General features: G+C 40.1%; 1 protein-coding gene across 3 annotated transcripts; it reads left to right on the forward strand.

Moving 5' to 3' along the window:
- The first annotated feature begins 407 nt into the window (after window positions 1–407).
- SLC9B2 (solute carrier family 9 member B2) lies at window positions 408–24,729 on the forward strand. 3 transcript variants are annotated; one of them, XM_025167674.2, is made up of 14 exons: window positions 408–796; window positions 3,436–3,505; window positions 4,268–4,318; window positions 4,759–4,861; window positions 7,363–7,537; window positions 10,228–10,398; window positions 12,463–12,605; window positions 16,841–16,968; window positions 17,889–18,064; window positions 19,612–19,718; window positions 20,148–20,297; window positions 21,199–21,307; window positions 21,445–21,581; window positions 22,984–24,729. In XM_025167674.2, exons 4-14 carry the CDS (start codon window positions 4,769–4,771, stop codon window positions 23,218–23,220), a joined length of 1,626 nt encoding a protein of 541 aa, XP_025023442.2. In that variant the 5' UTR covers window positions 408–796; window positions 3,436–3,505; window positions 4,268–4,318; window positions 4,759–4,768; the 3' UTR covers window positions 23,221–24,729. The 3 variants fall into 3 exon arrangements, with proteins under 3 accessions (XP_025023442.2, XP_025023441.2, XP_025023440.2); XM_025167673.2 differs by lacking the exon at window positions 3,436–3,505 and having other exon boundaries at window positions 409–796; window positions 22,984–23,220; window positions 24,172–24,729; XM_025167672.2 differs by lacking the exon at window positions 3,436–3,505 and having other exon boundaries at window positions 410–796; window positions 22,984–23,220; window positions 24,353–24,729.
- The last annotated feature ends 886 nt before the right edge of the window (window positions 24,730–25,615 follow it).

A 25,615-nucleotide genomic window follows, 5' to 3' on the forward strand; every position in this document is an offset into this window, starting at 1 on the left:
GTTACGGGAGGCTGCTGTCAGAACCGTATCCCCTTGAGACTCGATGCTTGCACGATGCAAAACGCCAACATGGCTTGTTCAGTTATGGCTTGGCTCGCTGCATGAACCCAGCTACCGTGGTTTATAAATAACCGTGTATTGTGTCATGCCAATCCAGGGATTATGGTTTATGCAACGAACCACGCCGTGCAGACCTGTTTAAGAACGCCATGTGGGTGTTCTCGTTGCGTTTTCCCTCCTCGGCCTTTCATCATCCGGCGTACAGTAATTTCTTTTCCGACTCTCGAGCCCCGCCGAGCAACACGCTCGCCCGCCCGCCCATGCTCTGAAATGGTACCGTCCGCCGGGATTCTTCCATTTTTGGTGCCGAGCGGTGGGTTTTGGAAACAGAAGCGCCGTCCTCCCTCCTGGACCCGGGTGAGGGAAAGCTCCCTGCCTTGGCACGGACAGCCGCGATGGCCCTTCCAGCTCATCTTTTCCTCGCCAGAGGCTCTTCCCAGCCGCTCCTCCCTTTGCCGTACAGAAGGGAGGGGAGCGTTATTAATATCGGCGGCGCGACCTCGGACCGGGGAACGAGGCGAAGGGTTAGAAGGCGGCCGGCGCCCAGTAGGTGCGCTGCAACCCGCAGCTGCGTTTTCCTGCCGCCCGGCTTGAACGGGGTCGGCAAGCGGGACGGCTCGTCTTCTGTCGACCGCAGGCAAAGGCCGTTAGCCAAGGGATCAGCCACCGCGCTGTTGCAATCCCTGGAAGATTTCCTGCAGAGGATCCGTCGCTCTCCGGGGGCTCGTTGGGCTCGGTACGTTTTGATCTCAGCGCTTTTCCTTCCAGGTTTCTTGTCCCGCCATCCGAACCGGGCAGATGTATTCACAGTGGTGCATCACTGAACTAGCTTACTTCGGTCCCCGCTCTAGTCCGTCCCTGCCCACGAAATGCAAACCGACCTAGATAGAGATCCGAGGTTGGAGAGCAAGGTGTCGGAGACTTACCCCACGCGTGCCCCCTTCTCCTCCCGCCCGCTCCCGAATGGGAAGAAACATTTGTCGGATACCACCGTCCGAGAGTTCAGATGTATTTTCTTTTGCAGGCACCGCGCGCCTAGATTGTCGTAGCTTGCTACCTCTTGTATATTTCTGGTCTTAACTGCCCCACTTGTCCAGAAAAATCAGCCCCAATTCCCCCGTTCTGCTGGAATCCTTTATTCATTGAAAGTTTGTCGGCAGCAATCTGGTTAATATTTCTAATACTAAACTTTTGCTTCTGTGTCTACTTCTTGAAACGAATGAAGTACTGTACTCTCGGTTTAGAAAAGGAGGTTTGGAGTAATTCTAAAGGTATGTTAGGAATAGCGCTGACACAAATGCTAGTAGACTGAGTGGCAATAATAATCTAGAAGTACTTTCTAGTTCATTGTACAGGCCTTAATTAGGTGCACATAATGACAAATTAAATGTAGACAATCTTTGCACTGATCCCTTGAAGTGAGTGGTGTCCAAGAGAGTTTAATGTTAATGCCAGTGCTGATAGTGATCCTGTCAAAGTTCCTTTCTCAATGCAATTTAATTTGGAAACAGAGTTTGAATCCAATGAGGCACTAAGCTCCATTTCTTGCGCAGGTGGCTGCAGGAGGGAGGAGAGGAGAGGAAGTGGGCACAAGGGCAGGCAAATGGCAAAAAATTGTCATGATCGTACAACACACACCGCACCCAGTGTTGTGATGCAAGTATGGGCGGAGCTTGCACTGTGACATCAGAATATACATTTTGGCATCCTTGTGGCTAGAAACGGATACCTTCGCTTGGTTTTTCACATTGCGCTGGTCTATGATGTAATTTGTCTGGGTTTGTTTTAGAATGTATTATATGAACCCACCCATTATAGTTTATAAACCATGGCTTATGTCTTATCCTTAAATATGTGATTTATTCAATAAAACACGATTGAGGCAAATCATGGCTTTGTGTGATGTGTAAAACCAATAATTGAGTTCAACCCCATTTATTCTTAAGGATAGTGTGGACAGCCTGAAGTGCTAGATCCCAGCTGCAATTACAAGACTTGACATTCCCGAAGATAATTGACTGGCTGTTGCACAACAGATTAGTGTCTGGGATTACCTGAAGGATAGTACAGTTGTGGCCACACTATTCAGGGAGCAATTTATTTCTGCGTAAACTTGTCAACGCCTTTAGTAACAGAGGCAGATGCCAAAATGTGAGCACAGGTGCAGTACATACCCATGCAGTTACTATAATCCACATTACTGGCAAGATATATATCTGCTCCTGATCGTCTTATAGTTAGAATGTGTCTGTCCACCAAGGAGACTCATTCAGCTCTTCATTATTATTTTGGCATCAGAGTATCAGTAGAGTATCCCCAGGAGAGTCAGAAAAAGTTAGGAAGGCAGCTGCAACTGTGCAATGAAACACAGTTTTACATGTGTTGCTTATAAATATATGTTTATATATGCATCCATTAAAAAATCATTTGTTCTTAGTTAAAAGCAGTATCCATCCATAATGATAAAGGATTCCATCTTCTCCAAAGTAATATTTGCAAAATGGAGGTAAAAATGCTCAGGTAGATTTTTACTAATCTTCTGCTATTGTTGCATTGCTATTTAAATTGATATAAATTTGCCTTTTATTAAAGGCACATTCTAAAACAACGTATTTGAAATCCTTAAATATGTGTCCTGTATTGTGTCCAGTCCCCCTTTTCCCCCTCTTTGATGTTTGTTTTTTAGCTGCTTTATGGCTTATAAACATCTTTTTTCATAATGGGACCTTATACCATTCTATATCTGTATGATATAAATAATATCAGACTTATCATAAATGGGGCATATTTGAAGTGATTTCTGTGTCCAGAATTCCCCAAGGCCTGCTGGCTCCAGATGCAAAGATTAGCATGAGATAATCCCATTTCTTCATTCTTGGAGGTTCTTTTTTTAATCCCTATGATACACAATTTTAAACATCTGCATCAAGTTGAGGCACAATTAGGCAAAGATTCATGTCCTAAAGCTGTTTGTGGAAATCTGTCCCTGTTCTGTGAGTTGAAGATACCTTGTTCTAAACTTTACTCGATAACAGAAATATCACTAGATTTCAGCTGGCTGATCTTTCTGTGATTGTCATTTTCCACCACAAGCCAACTCTCCAATCCACTGCATTGTTACAACTCCATTTTGCTACTGGATGTCACCTCTGCATCAGCCTCTGCCATGTCAGTCAGCAGCTCTGGAGTTTATTTTTGAATTGCAAGTTACTTGTGGTGCTTGTTGCACTAAAGTCAAAAACTGAACCATCTTCCTTTGTAGAAGTCTTGACTGAAGCTTCTTTGGTGCAGATGAAGAGGCTGGTGGATATTTGCAAGTTTTTTATTAGCCTTCCATCCCCTGTCTATTCATATTACTTTTTTTTTTTTTTTTAGGAATCCATGCACTACATTTTACATTACCTTTGAGCTGTAATTAGCACAGGGGGCTGCATGTATCAAACAGGTATGCTCTTCAGGAAAATAGGATTAGCCATTTCTCCCTGACATGCACACCAAATAGGAAATGTTCTTTAATTCTGCATGATATGTAAAGTGGAACAGTCACTAATGCTCTTTCCATTGTGTGCTTTTACACCTGTTTCAACACTTGATCTAGTAAAGCAAACTTCATTATCAGCCCAACTCAACAAAGCCATCTTGTTCTTTATGATGAGATGAATTTTTCCTCTCAGTGTATAAATAAAAGGAACAAATTCTAGGCTTAGAAAGAACACTGCTTCTACCAAACATTTGTTAATGTGGCAATAATTTTAGTAGCTGAACTGGCATTTGAGAAACCCTTTTGTACTTTTTAAAAAATCAGAACTAGTAAAGAAGGTAATTCAATTTCAAGCTGCAAAGTTACATAATTGTGCTTTGGATTGTGCCTTGATATATGCATCTGGATATGTGTTGTTCTAGTTTTAATAATCTGGAAAGGATGTAACATTATTTTAATCAGATAAAAATCTATTCTGAACATTTTCCAGAGTTCACGCACAAATCAGTGTTAGTCAGCTTGATCATATGGATATACTCACTGCACAGTCATGCTCCAGAGTGCTTGTGACTTTTCACATTTTTGCACTCAGCTCTAGCATCTGGACCAAGAATGTGTTCATGTGACTAGTTACTGTACACTGATTCAGGATAAGATGAGCCAGAAATAACCCTAACAGAAAATATCAGATCAACTGAAATAATCCTCATTCACTATCCTCAACAGGTAACCTTTAGAATTGGCCTTAGGAAGAGTTTTGACAGTCATCTACCCAAGGTAAGATCAGATGTTCACACTCTTTGCATCCTTAGCCATGTGTTTCCTCAGCCAGTGATTCTCTCTTCAAAATAATTTGTGCTATCTCTGCACATTGTGGCAAGAGTTGTAGAAAGCTGGGAAGATAAATTAATTTACAGATATATTCTGAGGACCAATGTACACATACATACATACATACGTATATATAGTGAATGTGAGAAAGGGGGAGGGGGAGAGAGTGCTTAGATGAATTTCATATTGGAATCCATTTAAAAGTATTATTTTTCTGGGATGAATTCAATCTATATAAAATAGTCTTGGTTTATGCTGATCACTTCACAAATGCAGACCCTCACTGGATGTTGCAGACTGAGTGATGCTCATGTGTTTATGAATATTCCCTCATTGCTGGAGTTTTTTAAATGAGGCAATATCTTTTTTTTTTTCTTTTCATCTAGGTTGATCAAAATGGCAGAAGAACCAATGTCAGGAAGCTGGAACCCAACAGCACTATCTGCAAATGCTAGCAATAATATAATTCCCATGCATGAAGCAACTCAGGTATTTGTTGCAATTGCTGTTGCTGTTTTAAAACTATATTGGTGATTTGTTTACATTCATATATCCATAACAGTCTTCCCCAGTCTGGTGCACCTTCCATAAATATTAGACTTGAAATCCAGTGGGGGACTCCAAGATAGGGAACCATTGTAGGAATAGGGGAATTTCTGAACTACAACCCCCATCCTCCCTCACCACTGGTCATGCTAAGTGCTGCTGTAGTTCTCTAAACCACTAAGTTCCCCATCCAATCTACTGTACAGCGAGCAGTCCAACGTACTGTGATTTTATTAATTTTGTGCAGTAAAAGGGAGAGTTGAGCTTGACTTCTATGACTTCATGGACACTTCTATGCAGTTTCTTTGGAGGTGTAAGGAAATACACAGTGCTTTTAAAGAAGGCAAATTCCATGCTTAGGATCATTAGAAAAGAGACTGGCTATAAATTGGCTATGATTATAATGACCTCATAAAAATCTGTGGAGTGGTTACATCTAGAATATTGTGTACAATATTCTGGTCACCATATCTCAAGAAGAATATTATGGAGCTGAGAAGGTGCAGAAAAGGACAACCAAGAAGAGGAGGGGTTTGAACGCCTTCCATATGAGGATAGGATGCAATGGTTGGGGCTGTTTAGCTGGGAGAAATGACACAAGAAGATATGACTGAGGTGATAAAAGTGTGCATGGGTGAATAGGGAGAAATTCTCCATATTCCGTAATACTAGACTAGAGGCCACTCAACGAAACTGACTAGCAGAAGATTTAAAACTGATGCTTTTTCATACAATGTATAATCAACCTGTGGAATAGGCTGCCTCAAGAATGTGTTATTGGCTGCTTATTTACAAGTCTTCAAAAATAGCCTTGATTATTGGGTGCTGCCTCTTTGCACAGTAGATTCGTGGAACTGACAATGGGAGAAGAGACTCGATACCCTATAGGTGGCCTTCCTAGGTGCTTCTTGTGGGCCATTCTTGAGATGGAATGTTGGCCAGATGTTCTCAGGATGTGCCACTGCCATTTTCCAGGATGCTTTTTCAACTTCCGAGTCTGCAGCAGAGCCCTGGAATTCCCAGCAATCTCCCAATCAGGCCAGACTGTGTAGTGCAGTGTTGTCCAAACTTGGCCACTTTAAGATGAGGCTGGCTGGGGAATTCTGGGAGTTGAAGTCCACTCATCTTAAAGTGGCCAAGTTTGGACAACACTGGTGTAGTGGTTGGGTTACTTTTGAGTAATGAGTTACTCAGGGCTAATATATAAATGACTGTAGCAGTTTAATAACACTTTATAATTAACAGACCATGCCTGTATATGAATAAGTTGAGAGAGCCGCATTATTAATAGAAAGATTTTGTGGTCAAGTAGAAAATGAAGCTTTCCATGTTATTCCTTGGATTTACCTTTTTCTCGTATTGGCCTAAAGAACAAATGTAATGCGCCCTGCTTAGAGGACTTGGCCCTAAAAAAAACCACATGAAGTTTGTATTACAATTAAATAAATTATTGGAATCAGTTCTCTGCTCACGGATTTCACTCTTGAGCATTATACGGTATCAGTTCTCTGTTTAAATTGCATAACGCCATACACCAGGAGGGTAAACTTTTTTAGGATTCACGGTGTGCCTTATCTGGGGACTGTAGGGGACATGACAGGGAATGCCATGCTGCCACTAAAGTGGGCAAGGTCAAAATATTTGGCTTCTATTGTTCTGCTCTGAGGGGCATGAGGGAGGTGCCTTAAGGGGCTAAGTGGAAGCCTTCAGCTTTTGCAAGTTGGGGAAATCACAGATGGGGTGCTGGGGCAATTCACAGCCTGCAGGTTATCTACTCTATCTTACAGTTTTTCATTTCTGAACATATGCATGAACATATGCACTTACATGGAGCATGGAATGGAAGGAAAAAAACCTCACCATGTTAAATACCCACATCAACTATAATACAACAATAACACTGTATTTCCTGAAGCTAGCTGCAAAACTGCTTAGTGATAAACCCAACCCTGCTCTATGTTTTTAAGTAGGAGTAAATTGCATCAAGACAAACTCTTAAATTGCAGTTATAAACCACAGCGCCTCCTTCTCCAACCTATCACTCTCGAAGGAAATTGAACTTCAACTTATTTTATTTGCTGCATCATCACAGACCAGAAGTTAGCATAAAAATCAGAGCAATGTATCTAAAAGCAATTTAATTAGGACAAAAATCATAAAAGACCAACAGACTTCATAAACCAGCATATTTATCAACATCTGTTCGTGTCTGTGCATAGTTCAACTGTTAAACCACCTTGCTCAGTTTGGTGCCGTTATTAGAGTTAACCTATAGACCAATTTTCTCCAGACTGATACCCACCAGACAAATATGTTTACTTAAAATTAAATCCCACTGAGTTCAGTAACTTTTGAAAATTATAAAAATTAGGACTTTAGCCGTAGTATTCTGATAAAATGTGACAGATGGTTGTTACTGATATTATTTCTTGGTTTCCACTCAGGAGGTCAGTATTTTGGACTCCAGAGCCACCAGTGGCATTGTACAAACAAAAGAAGCAGCTCCATTGAATGGGTGCGAGTGGCGCACTCAGGGACCTCTGGCCCAGTTAAAGACCTCAGGAAGACGAATATGTGCTTGTCCTCCTCAAGGCATCCTTGCCAGAATTGCAACAAATGGTGAGAAAAAAAGAATGAAGAAAAAAGCCCCTGTTTTCTGTGGAGCCTATTTATTTGATGTATTGCATTTTAATCTGTTCTGGAGTAGATCAGCATGGAAAAATTGAAAATGAAGAACAGAACCAGTTTGGTCTAGTGGTTAAGGCACCAGGCCAGAAAGCAGGAAACCGTGAGTTCTAGTCCTGCCTTAGGCATAAAAAACCAGCTGGGTGACTTGGGGCTAGTCACTCTCTCTTAGTCCAAGTCATCTCACAGGGTTGTTGTTGTGGGGAAAATAGGAGGAGGAAGGAGTATGGATATGTTTGTCAACTTGAGTTGTATATGAAAAAAAAAGTGGGATAAAAATCTAAAAAAAAAATGGTCTGAAGAAAATGTGACTTGCCCTTTGGCCTTCTTATAATTCACACTGGGTAGCACACGCAGAAAAGTGTAGGAGTAATAGAATATATCATTCCGGTGTATTTCTTCCACACCCACTTCTTGTCAATTTTATCTGCCTATTAGCTGTCTGACTTACTCATAGGTTATTGTGTCACTAGTGAAATTGTAATCCACCCAATAGGAAAGTATTGATTGTTCACAATGCTAGTTCCTTCAGCTATGAAAATGGTTCCTAATGAGTCAGACTCTCTTCAGTCTTGTTCTGTTCCACAGAGCAGAAGACGCTATTTAGGCCACTTAGTCCAAATGGTCTTGGAGGTCCATTTTTGCAGCCCACCACCTCTGTCCAACCATTCTGCGAACGTTGCTAATCTGATTGATGAAAATCAACAGCATATGCTCTTGTAATTTTGAGATGGGATATTACAACAAATTGGTTCTGTAAACTCTAGAATAAGCTCAACACCATTAAAACAGGGGTGGGTAGGTAGGGGGGACTTATTGTCAACCCTTCCCAAAGCAAAGTTTGGAAAATCGCACCTCTTATTTTGCATTATCCTTCCACACACTTTGCTAGACACACTTCAACCTTCAGACCCTCCTAATATATTCGGTAAGTGTACCAGTCACCAGAAGCTTGTCACTACCACCTTTCCCCACTTTTCTATATTACAGATTCTGATTCATTTCCTTGTGCAGGCATGCACAATGTTTTCTGGGCCAAGGTAAGGGTGTCTCCAGAGAGGGTAAAAAAGGTAAAGGTGACATCTGCAGCCATGCGACTGAAGTCCTGCCCTTTTTTTATGTGCATCACATGGTCATAGATGCCATCTTGACTTTTTGACTCCCTCCTATGGATGACCCAAGCCAAGGCCATACTTGGTCTTTCAATTTTATGATGAAGGTGTAACAGTATGTGGGAATGACCTTGAGGGACGAGGGGAAGAGACGCTGCCTAGGGAATGATCAGATAAAAGGGAGAGGAGCCCACAGCTGAATAATGGGCAAAGAAAGAAACCGAAAAAGGATCTGCCCTAACGTATCAGGCTGTTAAACGTGATGGCAGGAGATTTGTATTTTCAGACTTGCAAGATGGATGTCAGCCCTCCCAGGTAAACCAGACAGCACCATATGACCTAGATTCTACTTTATTGTAAGGCTAAATTAACAGAATCTTGCAAGTCTGAAAATACAGATCTCCTGCTGTCACTTTTAACAGCCTGATACGTTAGGGCGGATCCTTTTTTGGTTTCTTTCTTTCCTCATTATTCAGCTGTGGGCTCCTCCCCCTTTTATCTGATCATTCCCTAGGCAGCGTCTCTTTGCCTCGTCCCTCAAGTTCATTCCCACATACCATTACAGAAGGTCATATTCCAAGAAGTAGTGGGTGATTTCCGTTCACTTACATGTGATTAAAATTAAATATAGTTAACACAATTCCTCCTCAGTCATGCATTTAATTGCTTCTGTCCCTCTGATTACAATTTGGTAAAACTTTTGGAAGTCACCAGGTGCTGCAGCCAAGCCTTTAGGGTATCCCTGGGCCTCAGGTTGTGTCCGTCTGCAGCAGAAGCTCACTATGCCAGTAAAACTCCATAGTTCAGACCTGCCCCAGTCAGACCTAGATTTGTGGATACTATGCAGGCATGCCTGCCTTTTCTCTATATGCTTTCATACTAAAGTGTTTTTTTTTTCCTGTGTGATTTGTATTGGCTTGGGCCACATGCTAGAGGTCTCAAGACCACCTCCCATTAAGGGCTTATATAACGTTAGATATTATAAAATCTAGGCTTTCTAATATTCTGCTTGACTTTCCAGTTGCACCAATCGGTGGCAGATTATTTGCACAATAACTGAAATCTCTGAAACCTGAACAGAGTTTGCTGTGCTACTAATACATACTTTTGTAAACCCCACTGAGATGGTAGCATGGCAGTTACGTTAGTCTGTAACCCAGTTTCCATCACTTGGTTGCATATTCTCGAATGTCTGATTTATAAGAAATGTACTGGATTGTGCAGATTTATACCCACAAAAGGAAACATTCAGCAAAAGCCAGGAAATGCATAAAAAGACATGCATAAAAATGCATAAGCAATGTTTTGAACTGGCATTAGATATACTGGTCTTAGAAGCACAGGTTTGCTTCTTCCAATTTTTTGTTCCTAAGTCTTAATCTGGATGCAATTTAATAACGAACAGTTAAAGAATAAATAAAAATTCTCTTTATATTTTTATATAAATGTGTCAAAAAATTCTAAGAAATATTTTCAAATGTTTATATAATTTTCATGTTTTTCTCCTTCCAGTGGTAGCAGTAGTACTCATCTGGGCTGTAATCTGGTCTATTACAAACCGTGAAAGTCTTCCTGGTGGGAATCTCTTTGCACTTTTATTCCTCTACCTCTTTGCTGTAATTGGTGGTAAAATTATGGGCTTAATTAAATTTCCTGGTCTGCCTCCATTCCCGCCCCTTTTGGGTAAGTATATTTTCAGATAGGCTGTGTCTTTTCACACTGACATTGTTTATTGAAACAGAGAATCTATAGTCAAACTGCCACACAGTTCAAATTTAATAGCTAGATCATTAAACTATAATTAATTGGAAAAACAGAATATTACTTGGTGAAGATATTTTAAGTACTGAGAAAGTCACTTAAAAGTTGACTTGTTTGGGGTTGCTCTTTGATTTTGTGTTTTGAGATGAAATTAGTTGGAATAACTCCTGTAATGGGGAATCTTCAAATAAATAGTTGCAAATGGACTTCAAAGTGCTAAGTCTTAGTGGTACAAATTAAGAAGCAACAGCTCTTGTTTCCATTTCTCAAAAAAGTACTCATCTTGGTCTTTTAAGTAGTTTTAAAATTGATTTTTTTTTTTCAGTTTACAGCCCCAATCTGTGCTTGTTTCACTAACAGAAGTTTCTGTAGGGGACCTGTCATGGGCATGTATCCTGCAGATTATTTAAATTAATTAACATTTATTTTCTTACCTATTAATCATTCCTTTGTTCTCAACCCACTACCTTTATGGCTCAGGGATGCTTCAATTTACAATGAAGCAAGCTGCTTCACTTTTCAAATTCCCTTAAGCTTTTGGGTCCTATTTGATGTTTTAACCATGGTTGGTTGAACAAGCCATATAACCTGATAGACATATAATACTAAGTCATAATCATAGATTACCTACTGGAATGGCTGGGTTCCCATATGCACTAAGCCAAAATAAAGCACATACTGGCTGCATTCATGCAACAAGCTTAACCCAGTTACTAGGGTTCACACAAAACATTAAACCATAAGCTAATCAAATGTGCTGGGTTTGCATATGAAGCTAAACCAGACAAACATGCACAGATAAAAAATAAAACCAAACCCCTAAGGTCAACATTAACTAAACTTAGTGGGTTGTGTGGTCTAATTCAGCCTGTTGTGTGAATGCAGTCATTGTCATTTAGTTCATGGTATGAAAGCTGCTTAAAAAGTATTAGATTATGATTCTATGTATGACTGATTTATAGTATTATGTTTTTGGTTTTTTTGCAATGATTAGGCTCTAGTAAAAAGAAGAGTATGTTCACACAACATGCAAAACCATGGCTGCTAAACCATCGTTTTCTGAATAATAACACAACCACATGCTCAACATGATTGGGCTTATCCCAATTACTTCCTCTGAGAATGCAGCTGAAGTCCATCATGCTAAACCATAGCTTATTTATTATTTATTTTTATTTATTTATTGAATTTGTCACCGCCCATCTTGTTGAATGACTCTGGGTGGTTTACAAAACAATTAAAATCAATTAAAATGACAAAATTACAATAATAAATAGAAAATAAAAAGATCCAAAATAATTGGCAGTCACTCAGGGAGCGTCATCGAGGCGCTAGCCACCCCCAGGATTGAGTAAGGTTGTTATCACTCCAAGCAAGCTGGCAGAGCCAGGTCTTCAATTCTTTCCAGAAGGCCGGTAGGGTAGGGGCCTGCCACAACTCTCGGGGGAGAATGTTCCAAAGGGCGGGAGCAATGGCAGAGAAGGGTCTCCTCTTGGGCCCCGCCAGGATTATTATTATGCATTTAACCATGATTTATTGAATAAATCTCCATGTAATAAACCTCCATGGCTGGTGTTTGTAGTACAAACCCATTATTGTTTAGTACAATGTCTCAACCAGGCAGACATGATTTAACATGCTCGGTATCTTTTCATCTAATAAACTCTATGGGATTGTTAAATGTACAGAAGAAATTTGGTGGAATACAAATTTGTACAGATTTATTCAGGAGGAAAGCATTTTCTGTAGTGTTCCAGAGATTAGGAAATGGGACTCTTTATGAGATCTCAGGTTGCAGGAGTATGACCCTTTGACTGCATGATCACAGGGGAGCCATTTCCTTCTTAAATGTTTGGTTCAAATGGTATTCTGTGAGTACAGGAAAGGAAACATCTTTGAAGGCACTGGACTTCATAGCAAGCTTTTCAGACTTTGTATCTGCCAATTATGTCAGTCAGTAAGATGCCTCTTCTGCCTCCTTTTTAGGAATGTTGCTTGTTGGATTTCTTCTCAGAAACATCCCATTAATCAGTGACATAGTCCAGATCAATGTGAAATGGGGAGCCAGCCTGAGAAGTATTGCTCTCTCCATTATCTTGGCCCGTGCTGGCCTTGGCCTCGACCCAAAGGTGGAGTATCAAATGGTCCTTGCTTAACAAATGCATAACCAGGTGATAAAGCCATGACTGAGCTCTGATTCACTATTGAACTAGGTAACAATTTGATTATCCCTGGTTTATTAAGCAAACAAAAGTGGCTGGGGCTGCATAACAGATTAAGGCTTAGTGTGCTCCTAAATTCCACTTCTCAGAACCCCTGTAGTCCCTTTTTACTGCAGTTGCCAAAAGTCATGGCTTGGTACCCAATGAAAACAGTGGTGCCAGCTCTAAAATTGGCTTAAAATTGTTTTAAGAAAGAAAGCTACCCCCATCTCTTTAGCAACCCCATGAAAAATACTGAAAATCTCTTATGTGTCTGTGATCTGGCCACACCCTCTTTGCCTGGTTTCCCCACCCATTGCAACTCTTGCTCTCTCAAAAACCTGTACAGGCTTTGGCTACCAAAGTCCATATGTTTAGAGAGCCATAAATCATAATTTATAACTCTACCAGCTGGGCACACGTGGCCAAACAAGTGATCTAACTAAAGATAAATTTCTTTAATGTGTGGACCCAGCCCTAATTTCAGATGAGTTTGGGACCACTTTCCCTCTGAGCTCTGTGGGTGGGAGCACTTCAGAATTTGGGACTAAATAACTGAATGCTCCTTCAAACCACATCCCTCAATTTGTGGAAAATTAGCATCTAGGGGAGAATACTAGATTAAACTCTCTTTGTGACATCTAGTATTTTTTTAAAAAAATGTGGAAGGGGTATTTTGTGCAGAGGGACATTTAACTGCAAGAAGATCCTAAATGTCTCAGCAGCCTTCCCCAGTCTAGTGCTTTCCTGAGGTGTGGGGCTATAATTTCCAGGATTCCCAGCCAGTTTATGTCGTCCCAGCACATCTGAAGTACACTGTTTCAACCCTGACACAGTTTGTCACTGTAGTAGGAGCTATGATGCCCCCACTAGAGCATGGATATTGTCCTTAAGTGCATGCTGGCTGGGGAATTCTGGGAGTTGAAGTCCACACATCTTCAAGCTGCCAAGGTTGGGAAACACTGCTCTAGAGTTTAAGGTCTTGCAAAAACTTTCTAAAGAAAACAAAATGTTTCCTTTAAGTTGATCTTGACACCTGATAACTTGGTGGACACATCCATGTGGTTTTCTTGGCAACCATTTGCCATTACTGTATCCTCTTCTGGATAGGGGAAGCCACAAGGGCAGGGTTAAAATCTGCAAAATGGCAAATGAAATGCAGGCAGATACATGCAAGTCCTGCCCTTTTGTATATGCATCAACACGGCATACACATTCAAGGAGTGTTCACAACAACGCATCATCCAACATCTTGCAGATGTCAATCATCCCCACACCCCCAGATGCCTTTGCTTCTGTGTTTGTTTGTTTGTTTGCTTTGTTTGTTAGGGTGTCCAACATTACTTACCTTCTGAGATCAGCCAGGGATATCAATGTGGAAATTAGTTTGGCTGTATGATTGATCCTCTGGATTATGATCATTTTTGTCTGAATTTAATCTGTTTTTGAACCTATTAAGATAGCAAACGTTTAATTTCATTCAGATGTAACACAAAACCATGATTTACAGTAATGAGGCATAAGTAGCTTTGAGAACTAGATACAGTGGAACCTCGGTTTACGAACTTAATTCGTTCTGTGACTCTGGTTGCGACCCGAATTGGTCGCGACCCGAAGCAAATTTTCCCATAAGGTTCAATGTAATTACCGTTAATCCATTCTGGCGTGGAGGACAGGGAGGTGGCTATTGCTTGCAGGGAGAGTCCCCCTCCCTACGACCACGTGTCTGGGGTGGAAAATGGCCGCGGATCACGTACCAGGGGCGGAAAATGGCCTCGGACCATGTGTCACGGGCGGGAAAATGGCCGCGGACCGGGTCACGAGAGGGAAAATGGCGCGGATCCTGTTCGTAACCCGAGGCAGAGTTAGCAAACCGAAGCAAAATTTTGCGGCCGGAGCTGGTCGTCACCTGAAAAGTTCGTGAACAGAAGCGTTTGTAACCCGAGGTTCCACTGTATTCCTACCCTTTCTTCTTTTCCAGGATGACTTTGCGAAAATCAGAAACTTCTGCTTTTCACTGAGATTAACTAAAATTGTCTGAACCCTGAACTGTGGTAGCCTCAACTATATTTAGCTCATAAGTTTCATAAATTATCATTTAAAATTGACTTCCTTTAGCCAGTGATAACACTAATATACTTTAGAACTTGTATCCAAACTTTAGCAAGCGTAGTTAATCTAAAGCAGAAGCATATTCTTCTAAACTCCATCTGTTAATCATACAAATTGGAAGGAGCATACCTAAACCTTACTAAGGTATAGTATTGCCATGACATTAAGGTTGTGTTTGTGCAACTTATTAAGTCAACTGATTGTCAAACCCATGTAGTACAGTGGAACCTCGGGTTATGAACGCTTCTGTTCACGAACTTTTCGGGTGACGACCAGCTCCGGCCGCAAAATTTTGCTTCGGTTCGCAAACTCCGCCTTGGGTTACGAACAGGATCCACGGCCATTTTCCCTCCCGTGACCCGGTCCGCGGCCATTTTCCAACCCGTGACACGTGGTCCGCAGCCATTTTCCGCCCCTGACACGTGGTCCGCGGCCATTTTCCGCCCGACACGTGGTCCGCGGCCATTTTTCCGCCCGACACGTGATCCGTGGCCATTTTTCCACCCTTGACACGTGATCCACAGCCATTTTCCACCCCTGACATGTGGTCGTAGGGAGGGGGACTCTCCCTCCAAGCAATAGCCACCTCCCTGTCCTCCACACCAGAATGGATTAACGGTAATTACATTGAACCTTATGGGAAAATTTGCTTCGGGTCATGACCAATTCGGGTCGCAACCAGAGTCACGGAATGAATTAAGTTTGTAAACCGAGGTTCCACTATATATTATCTGAATCTGGACCATGGATCCAACTGTAGAGGCCTTAACCATAACCTATAACCGTTTATAATTAATGCATCTTAATCTAGGTTCCTCATGTTATCCAGACCAATTAATCTGTACTGAACTTTTCTCTTTTGGCCTGTGGCCAAAGAGACTGGAACAAGACTAGCTGTAAAATGTTGGGGGTTTTTTTCCTGATGTTTTTACTCTGTTGTATAAAATGAAGACCATCATGCCAAACTAGGCTTAATGCATTATGCAAATACATTAAAACTGTGGTATGCCAAATGTTGGCGTATTATAGTTCTTAGCAGCCTGGGCCAGCATCTACAGTGGTGAAGGAAGCTGGAAGCTGTAGTTCAGCTATATCCGGAGTGCTACAGGTTACCTGTTCCTGCTTTATACACAAACAAAACCATTGTAAACTCAGCACATAAGAAAAAATTCTCTGTTGTACCCCCTTTTCTAAAGCAGCAGGCTCATTAGGTAGGTCTTTCATATCCAGGTAAAAACCCAGTTAGGATCTCTGTATTTCTTTGCTGCCATCTAGTGCATGCCAGATTTTTGCAGTTATGGTAGCCCTATCATTGCATAGAGCCAGTTTGGTGTAGTGGTTAATGTACCAGGTTAGAAACCGGGGAGACCATGAGTTCTAGTCCCACCTGAGGCACAAAGCCAGCTCAGTGACTTTGGGCCAGTCACTCTCTCTCTGCCCTAGGAAGGAGGCAATGGTAAACCAATTCTGAAATCTTGCCAAGAAAACTGCAGGGATTTGTCCAGGCAGTCACAGGAGACAAGACTGGCTCCAAGGCACAAAATAATAATAATAATAATAATAATAATAATAATAATAATAATGATGATGATGATGGTGATGGTGATGGTGATGGTGATGGTGATGGTGATGATGATGATGATGATGTGTAATATTTTGATCACAATGCCTTAGCACAGCTTGGTCAAGAGGGAACACAGATACTGATCCCAAGGTTTCTGATCCTTAGATTCCTAGTTCCAAACACCATGTTTCTATCTGCATTACTTATGATTAATTCAATTTATATACCCCCCCACTAGATATGTGACTCAGTGCAGTGTACATAATTAAACAACTAACAAAAATAAACAGCGGAACAAAATTTTATTAAAACATACTGCATTGGAGGCTATGCAGACAACCAGAACAATCAAAAATAGACTCATAAAGCCTCCTGAGCCAGGTCTTGGGCCATTGCCAAATAGAGCAAATCTCATGGGGTTTTCTTCAGCAGTCTTCAAAACATTTAAAAAACAATTCCCCTGATTGCAAATGCATTTATTTTGCAGGCTCTGAAAAAACTAAAGGCTGTCTGCTTTAGATTAAGCTTGGGACCCTGCCTCATAGAAGCATGTACAGCAGCTGTCGTATCTCATTTTCTCATGCACCTGCCATGGCAGTGGGGATTTATACTTGGGTAAGCCACTCTTCCAACTTAAAAAATAGCATTTATTTTTCTTTCCTGGGCCAACACTGTCTTTCCTCTTCCATGGAGTCATGGGCACAGTGTGGATGTCACATCTGGTTTGGTTTGCTTGTGCTGTGTAAGAGTGGGCATACGTTCTTTCCTACGACAGATGATTAGGGTAGGAATTAAAGCCCCGATCCATAAATACATCTGGAATTTACAAGGTTGTATATTCAATCAGATAATCTAGATTAAATCGTTATTAATTCAAGTGAAGGTTTTCTTTAATTCCGTTCAGAAGTCTTTAAAAAGATCTTGTCAAGACGTATCTTTAGCAACAATTTCTTAATAAAACCATAACCGGATGGTTTCATGTAGCATGCTGAACCCCAAAATAGTGTAGTGTAATGGTGAAGCTCTTGGACTAGAAGCAGAAAGGTTCAGGTTCCAGTCCTCTCTCAGCCCCAGAAGCACTCTGGATGGCCTTGGGATAGTCATCTCTCTTTCAACTCAACCTACCTCACAGAGTTGTTCTTGTGGTGAAAAATAGGAGAATGGAAGGTTATGTATAGCACCTTGAGCTCCTGAATCAAAGGTAAGATACAAATAATCATCAACAATTTTGTTTTGCAAACTCCAATAGTTGGGTTCATGCCATACGTTAAACCACAATAAACAAATAATATGATCTACTATATGACATAAACCCAGTCTGCTGAAAGGAATCAGCCTATATTCCTAACATAAAATAATTCTTGTGACACTATTAGCACTTTTGTGGTGTATTTTCCAACTCACAACACAGTTCCTCAGTTTTCCCTTTCTCTTGTGAATTGCAGATCATATTCTGACTAAGGAAGCTACCAGAAAATGGAGGAAATATACTCATATTGATGTAACTAAAAGTTCATGTGTGTGTGTGTGTTCAGATTTGTCCTAGGTGCTGTGTCTCCTGCTGTTGTAGTCCCCTCAATGTTGGTTTTACAAGCAGGAGGATATGGTATTGACAAAGGTGTCCCAACTTTGCTAATGGCTGCAGGAAGTTTTGATGACATTCTGGCTATCACAGGTTTCAACACCTGCTTAGGGATAGCATTCTCTTCAGGTACTTGTCTACTCTATTGATAAACCACATCAAAGCCACTGTCTTCTTTGTGATAATGCTAATTTATTCTACACAAGTAATATGTTTTGTATAAAAATATATATACCCAGATGCTGATTTTATACCAGAATCTTTATTTGTGACACAATTCATAAAATTCATAGAATGAGAAAATTGTCCCTGTGGTCAGGATGAACCTGAGACCTTGGTGCAGGTATTTCTTCACTGTCCCTTCTATATAAACTTACATGGTGGTATACCTTTACCACCTCCTAGCAGAGGTCAAGGTTTCAATGAGGGAAAAGTGGTTTGTTTTCTATTCTCAGACTGGAACCCTGCTATTACAAATGGAGTTGCCAAGTTCTTATCGGCCACTATTGCCCTAAGGAGGTTTAAGGTGTCCTAATCTTGGAACAATGTCATGATGAAGTCCTCATATACTTTTATTTACATTTTATTTTTATTTTTTCAATTTTGTTTTGCTTTATTTCATTCTTTTTTGTTTACTTTTTATATGTGTACATTTTAATTGGCAAGTCTATAGGTGGTTTTTATTGCTCTTATTGCATTTGAGCATGTTTTAGGGTTGTAGCTACTTTGCTGGTCATTGACCATAAATAAAAGTTTTCAGGCACATTGAGATTTAGCACTTGTTGTAAGCAGGAGTAGTTTTGGGTTACACAAAGCAAGGAGGGGAACCTGTGGTTCTCCAGATACAGCTGAGCTATAACCCAGCAATATCAGCCAGCATGGCTAGTCACAACAGATATTTAAGGACGAAGTGTAAGGTTTGGTTTTAAGTATATGGAAACTGTCCTGTACAAGAGTTGGAAATATTCTGGAAACCTCTGGGATAGTTCATCCTTCCATATGCTGGTCTTTGACCGTAATAAAATTTGATTTGATTCATCCTTCTTCCCCTGCAGTGATTTCTCAAGAATATTCTTGTTTCCAAAATGTTTTGGGCAGTTCTGATATTAACCTATTACCCAAATTCAGCTTGGGGTACCTGAGAGAATGCTTCCTCTCACACAGATCTTCCTAACTACTATTATCCTCATCAGAGACCCTACTGATTGTATCACATACTATAGATGTAGCATATATTTTCTGGAACACATTTTCCTTTGAAATAAAGCTTGTTAAATAATGTTAAACACAATATTATTTGAGAATATTAGCCCTTGTACTATCAGATTTGGAGAATCATAAAAGCATGCAATATTCATTTCCAATATAATCTTACAAATATCCAGACCATTATTTACATACCTAACAATTGTAATTCAATAGGACAAAATCAATATATGATCTACTATAGCTTCAAATGGTTCAGCAATTCCTGGAATACCACCTGTTTCCTTCTCTGAGGTACAAAATTCAGCTAGAAGGACTTTCAATTCCCCCTCCTCTTTTACTGCCTACTTTTTGTATAACAATCAAAACTTTGGATCTTGTCTCTGGCAGGCCAGCCATGCTTGTAAGTGCCAGCTGGGTGACCATCCAAAAACCCATCTGAATCCTCTTTTTCTGCTTTGCCAAAACAGGCTCCACCCTTGAAAACGTCCTTCGAGGTGTATTAGAAGTTGCAGTGGGTATAGCAGCTGGTGGACTTTTAGGCATTTTTATTCGTTACTTTCCAAGCAAGGATCAGGTAAGGAGAGAACACCATTTGAAATGTAGCAATCTGGTATCTCTTAAAGCATGAGAAGAAACAATAACAACACATTTAAAATGAACTCTCCATCACACCTTAGCCAGAATGATAGGTATAGCAATACACTGAATATCTGGCAGGGTTGTAAATGCTTTGATCAGAAGAATCCTTTGGAACTCATGCAAATACCAGCACAGCATCCCTGTGCTATGCACTGAAGTTGTCTATCTTTGTTCAGGCTTCTGAAAAAAATCACAGGTGACCTTCCTTTTCATATTAGCCAAGGTTTACAAGATTTGCCAAGGATTTACAAGATTTGTACAGCCACACAAATCCAAAATATTGTATTCTATTCAAAGTTTCTTGTTATGTTTGGATTGACATTTATGAAGCATATCTTTTGCTTTCTCCAATTTCTCTCTCTAGGCATATCTTGTATGGAAGAGAGCATTCTTTGTTATAGGCCTATCAATGTTTGCAATTTTTAGCAGTATGTATTTTAGTTTCCCTGGATCTGGAGGACTGTGCACAATTGTCTTGGCATTTCTGGCTGGATTATCATGGTCTGATGAGAAAGTGAGTATTTAGCTATCATGTAGCCAGAAAGTCACCTTGGTTCCAAAATATGAGAGTTTGTGAAATATCCTGGACAAGTTGAATGTATAAGAAAATGTTTCAACCTAGACTACTTTGATTCCAGATTCTAGCCATTTCTTGGTGGGCTATTTTGAGATTCTCCATCCTATGGTTTATGGGCATTTTTAAAAATAATATTTCTACAGATTTGAGGGTTTCTTCAAGCCCGCTACCTTCTTCCTGTAAGTGGTACCCTCTTGAGTTCATAAGCAGTGATGTTCAGCTTCTGAAAAAGAGAAAACAGTGCTAATATTGCATCACAGTAAACAGTTATTCTTAACTGAGGCTGTGGCTTGGTCATGTAGCTTTTTTCTATTCAACCAAAGCAAATGTTGTTATGGATAATTTTTCTGATGAAGCTAGTATACATCTCTATTCAGTATTATGAAGGAAAGTGAATGGGACTAGATGAGAAACAGTGGGTTTTAATGAAAAAAGGAGAACCCGGGAAAAGAACTACCATCTTTTTAGTTAGTTCTGTAACTAAGCATATTAGAACAACATGTTATAGAAATAACTTAAAGATGGTATCAGTTTAGATTATGTTTGTGGTGGTGGTACAGAACTTTATAAAAAGTGGAAGAACTATAATTTCAAAGCTCCTTTCAAGTTATTAGAAGAGTCCTTAGTGACATCTTTGAAAGGTCGTGATGCCATCTTTATAAATAACGATAGAATCACTCTTCCTAAGATGAGAGTAAGAAAATGAATTATGGGTCACTTAATTTTTTGAAAGTCATATTTAATAATACAAAAACAATTGAGTTTATGTTACTGTATATCTTCTGCATGAGTGTGCAATACTGTACAACAATGCATGCTTTTGCTTTTTTTTTTGCAGAAAGAGGTAGAAAAAATTATTAAGGTTGCATGGGAGATTTTCCAGCCTTTTCTTTTTGGTTTAATTGGAGCTGAAATATCTGTTGCATCTCTTGAGCCTCAAACAGTTGGTACGTATTCTGCCAAGAAGGTATTTATGGCTTCTCTCTTTGGAGGGGATAGCTAATCAGAGGGAAGATTATGCCGTCCAGCTGTTGAGATGATTAAAAAAAAAACAGGAATAATTAAATCTATTTCTTTGCTGCAGGATTCTGTATTGCCACACTGGCTGTTGGACTTATAGCCCGAGTTACAGTCACATTTGTGTTAGTGTGTTTTGCTGGCTTTGACCTGAAGGAGAAAATATTTATTTCACTGGCTTGGATCCCCAAGGCCACCGTGCAGGTATATTGCATGCTTATGGCAGATTTCTCTCTTCTGGTAATGAAGTTAATTGTACCCATTATTCCTTGCAAGAAAGTTTAAAATTTAATTTATTCATCCATGCGCTGTCCTTACTTTCAGCCTTTTCCCACTTCTTTTTTATCTTATTCGTTGTTCACATTTTTTCCTGAATAGCAGAAGCTTCGTTGCCTAGTAAAGACATAAACTCCCCATCTCCTATCCACTGCTGGGAAATGAAGATGCTGCTCCAAGCATTTTATCTTTATTCCGGTGCAAGCCAAGATCACTCACAGTCAGGATTTGCAATCCTGTTTTCAAATTTCCTTTTAGGAACATAATTTTTGACAGCACTAATGCGACAGCTATACCAAAACATCATACAGCTATTTCCTTAAATGTAGTGAGATGTTCCACCTGTACTAGAGAAGTGTAGGCAACTATAGCACCATTGTGATGAATCACAAGGCTGAACCTTCCTAAATTGGATATAAGATCTTCCAGAAGCAATAAGAGACTATTCATCTGATATTGTAACTATAATCAAGTTCAAGACTGACTTTGGACCATGCACCTCATAGTCAGTTTATCTGTCTTAATCATATGTGAGCAACCCAATGTGTATAGGCTCTTTGTAACTCTAGGATGTTTTCAGTGTTGTCAATGTGAATGTTAAGTCACTGCCACCAAATTTTGCTTGTATGTGTAAGTGAGAGAAAGAGTAGAGTGACAAGAGGGAAATTAACCTTCACAATACCCTCTACTATTTCTTGTCATCCCAAAACTACCAATTCTCTGTCTTAACTTCTAAGGTAGGAAAGTCCAATCCACCTGAACTTCAAAAGTATAAACAGTGCTTTGAACTGTATTAGTAAGGCTCTTAAAAGAGACTACAGATTCTAAACCAACACTGTACTATAAATACAGTCCTAGCTTGTTGCAAGTTTTGCTGCTATATTTTTCACCAAGGATAGCCCTCAAACACTTTAAGACTGATTACAGTAAATCAGATTTCGAAAATATTATATTAAGGATGAGCTAACCCCCTTTAAAACAGTAACTTACAATCCAGTCCTCTTCCAAAGCATCAGTAAAAGGAATCTCTTAAAATAAGACATTGTGAAATTCAGTTGATTAGATGGACACCAATTTAGATGTTCTTGAAAGGGGGCAAAACACATTCACTGAGAATTGGTCTCTTAATGACTGCTAGTCTTAATATCGAGGTACTATCACCTGAAAGGTAGATAGCATACCTTAAATACCAGCTGCTCGGGAACAACTAGGTTGTTGTCCACCTAGTTGGCTGCTGTATGGTATGGAATGCTTGATGAGACAAGCTCTTGGACTGAATTTTTTAAATGTTCATTTGTTGGGTGATCTGTTATTTCTTTTCTCTCAACAGGCTGCAATTGGTTCAGTTGCCTTAGATACAGCACGGGAGCAGGCAGATAAACAATTAGAGAAATATGGCATGGATGTCTTGACAGTTGCTTTCCTGGCAATCTTAATCACAGCTCCAATTGGAGCTCTATTAATTGGGCTCGCAGGGCCCCAACTTCTCCACAAAACTGCTGATACTAACAGAGAAGATCATATATATGAAGAAAGAGAAGAAATAGAAATACATGGGCCAGCATAGGTAAGTGTGAGGTGTGGCTCACAGATCACCTGACTTGAGACTGCTTAGGAATCACGGTGTCCACAAGTAACCTACAGAAGTTTAAAGGCCTATGAAATACACTGTAGATCTTTCAAATATATGTATACATTTTTAAGATGGCACCTGTAGGAGTTGTTTAGTCAGCGCCAGTGTTAGTTGTAGTGGTTTGAGGGTTTTTTTTTTTTGGTAGTTAGCAGTTCATTAGGTGAAGAGATTAGTGGCTGCTGAATTAGAGTATATTTAAAGTACCTGAAGGAAAAGAATAAAATGAAGCTGTTTAAGTTAAACATACCTAGGTTAACAGAAGTCTTCTAGATGCACTGCCTGGGTGAGAGCTAGGGATTTCTGATAAAGACTTCCACCCCTCCCTTTTGTGGTGGGAACATAGTGAGGATTGAAATATTTTTTTGACTGGTGGGGATTTTGGTAGCCTGAAATCTTCTCTGAGAGATAGGTTGGTAAGGGTAAATTAGTGTAAAGTAGACTGTATGCAGATAGTGTTGAAGGGAATTGGTGTGTTAGGTGTGTAAATGGTAGGTGCCAGGCTAGAAGTGTTCTTAAGAGGTAGCTAATGCCTGTGGTATGTGTGTTGGATGGGAGCATGGCAAGATAAATAGGAGGAAGTGGATGCTGTGATGGGGGCCCACCTGTGGATTATGACAGTCGGAGGTAGGTATGATAGGAAGCACCAGCTTGACCATTATAGGAGAAGGGAGGCCCATATATTTGTGTAGGTCTCTTCTTCTTAGCCAGATATTCCAGACCAGGGCCCGGGTAGCTGAATTGCTGGGCATCTTAGCCTCTAGTTACTGCTGGAAAATGGTGAGTCAGTGCAAAATATGACCTGTTCCAAGAGTGATTGAATACAAATGCCTGTATATGGCATTGGACTATGGAGAGCCCTCCATGAATTTCTGGATTTCATCTCAGGGATGGTGTTGGGCCTCCCAAGACTGAGAGGTTGGGGAGACTTTGATCTTCATGCCCTGGAAGAGAGATTCAGTGTATTTCATGAGTTTATGGTGATCATGGGCCTGTCTCAAGTAATCCAAGTGCCAACAGATGTAAGTCAACACTCATTAGACTTTGTCTTTACTTTGGAACAAATAAGACAGAACTGGAGATGGAGGACACTGATACCTATCCTCTGCTATGGTCGGATCACTACTTCATCAAATTCATAGACACCCAAGACTTCCTCATGCATGGTGAACCCTTTCAATTGGTGTGCTCCAGGACCTAGATGGATTCCAGTGGACTTCAGAGGACATGGGAAGGATCTGATAATCTCCTGAATTATTCTGTTTTGTGTCTGGCTGACCTATGGATCCAGCTGTTTCTGACAACTGGGGGGGAGGGCACTACTTTTTTATATGTTCCTTTTTTTATGACCTACTCCGTTCTACATTGCCCAGTATATACGGATTGAAGTGGGCTACAAAAATTGTAAAATAAATACTATTGAAAAATAAGATTTCATTCAATCAATATCCAAATGTGCCTTCATCCTTCTGGAGAAGAGCAGTCACAAACACAGTGCATAATTTGGACATAGTATTTTACTGATGAAATAAATAGCAGCCAGATTTGGAGATACAAATACTAGCTAAAAGGAGAGAAGTACGTATTTCATACGGCTTCCAGTATTAAGCATGGAACAGAGACATATGTAGGATCAATACGGGGAGGAAATAATCAAAGACTAAATTTAGGAAGTTCATAATAGCTAGTAAAAGATCATCTCTGATCATTGTTTTCAGCAGATAAAGATGGTAACTTGTGCTATTCATGGTTGCATACCATTTTTGGAATAATTCTGTACCATCCTAGAACTGATTTCCCCCCTCCCCCTTATATATAAAACAAAGTGGCTTAATGAGCAAATACTCAATTATTGCTCTCAGCCAATTAAATGAACCTTACTATGCAATTTCTATGTTCACGCAGCTCCATTGAGTTCAGTGGGTCTTATTTTTAGGTAAATATAGATAGGAATGAAGACTTAGTGAATTAAGTCTTCCAAAACCTTTGTAAATTTTTCTACATACAGTACATACACTTTTAGAGGAACTCTTAGAGGAACTGTCTTATTTCTCTCAGGCATAAGGCATACTATTCTGGTTTGGTTTGGTTTGGTTTGGTTTTGAACTCCCTTGTCTTGAAAAATAAACTTTAAAAAATCCTGCCTAATAAATCAAAGGTGCCTTGGTAGTTGAACATTATGAGATATATTCTGAAATGATCTACCATATGTCTGTACCAGCACAAATATAACAAGCCTGACCAAAATATAAAAAAAGAGGCAACTATTCCAAACATTAAAAATCAACTGAGGTATGAGACATAATTATGAAGAAAATAAAAAAATACCTTA

Source organism: Python bivittatus, unplaced genomic scaffold (assembly GCF_059951505.1).
Source record: "Python bivittatus isolate LINGU-HERP-01145 unplaced genomic scaffold, Pbiv_v1 ctg000070_np1212, whole genome shotgun sequence".
Lineage (NCBI taxonomy): Eukaryota > Metazoa > Chordata > Lepidosauria > Squamata > Pythonidae > Python > Python bivittatus.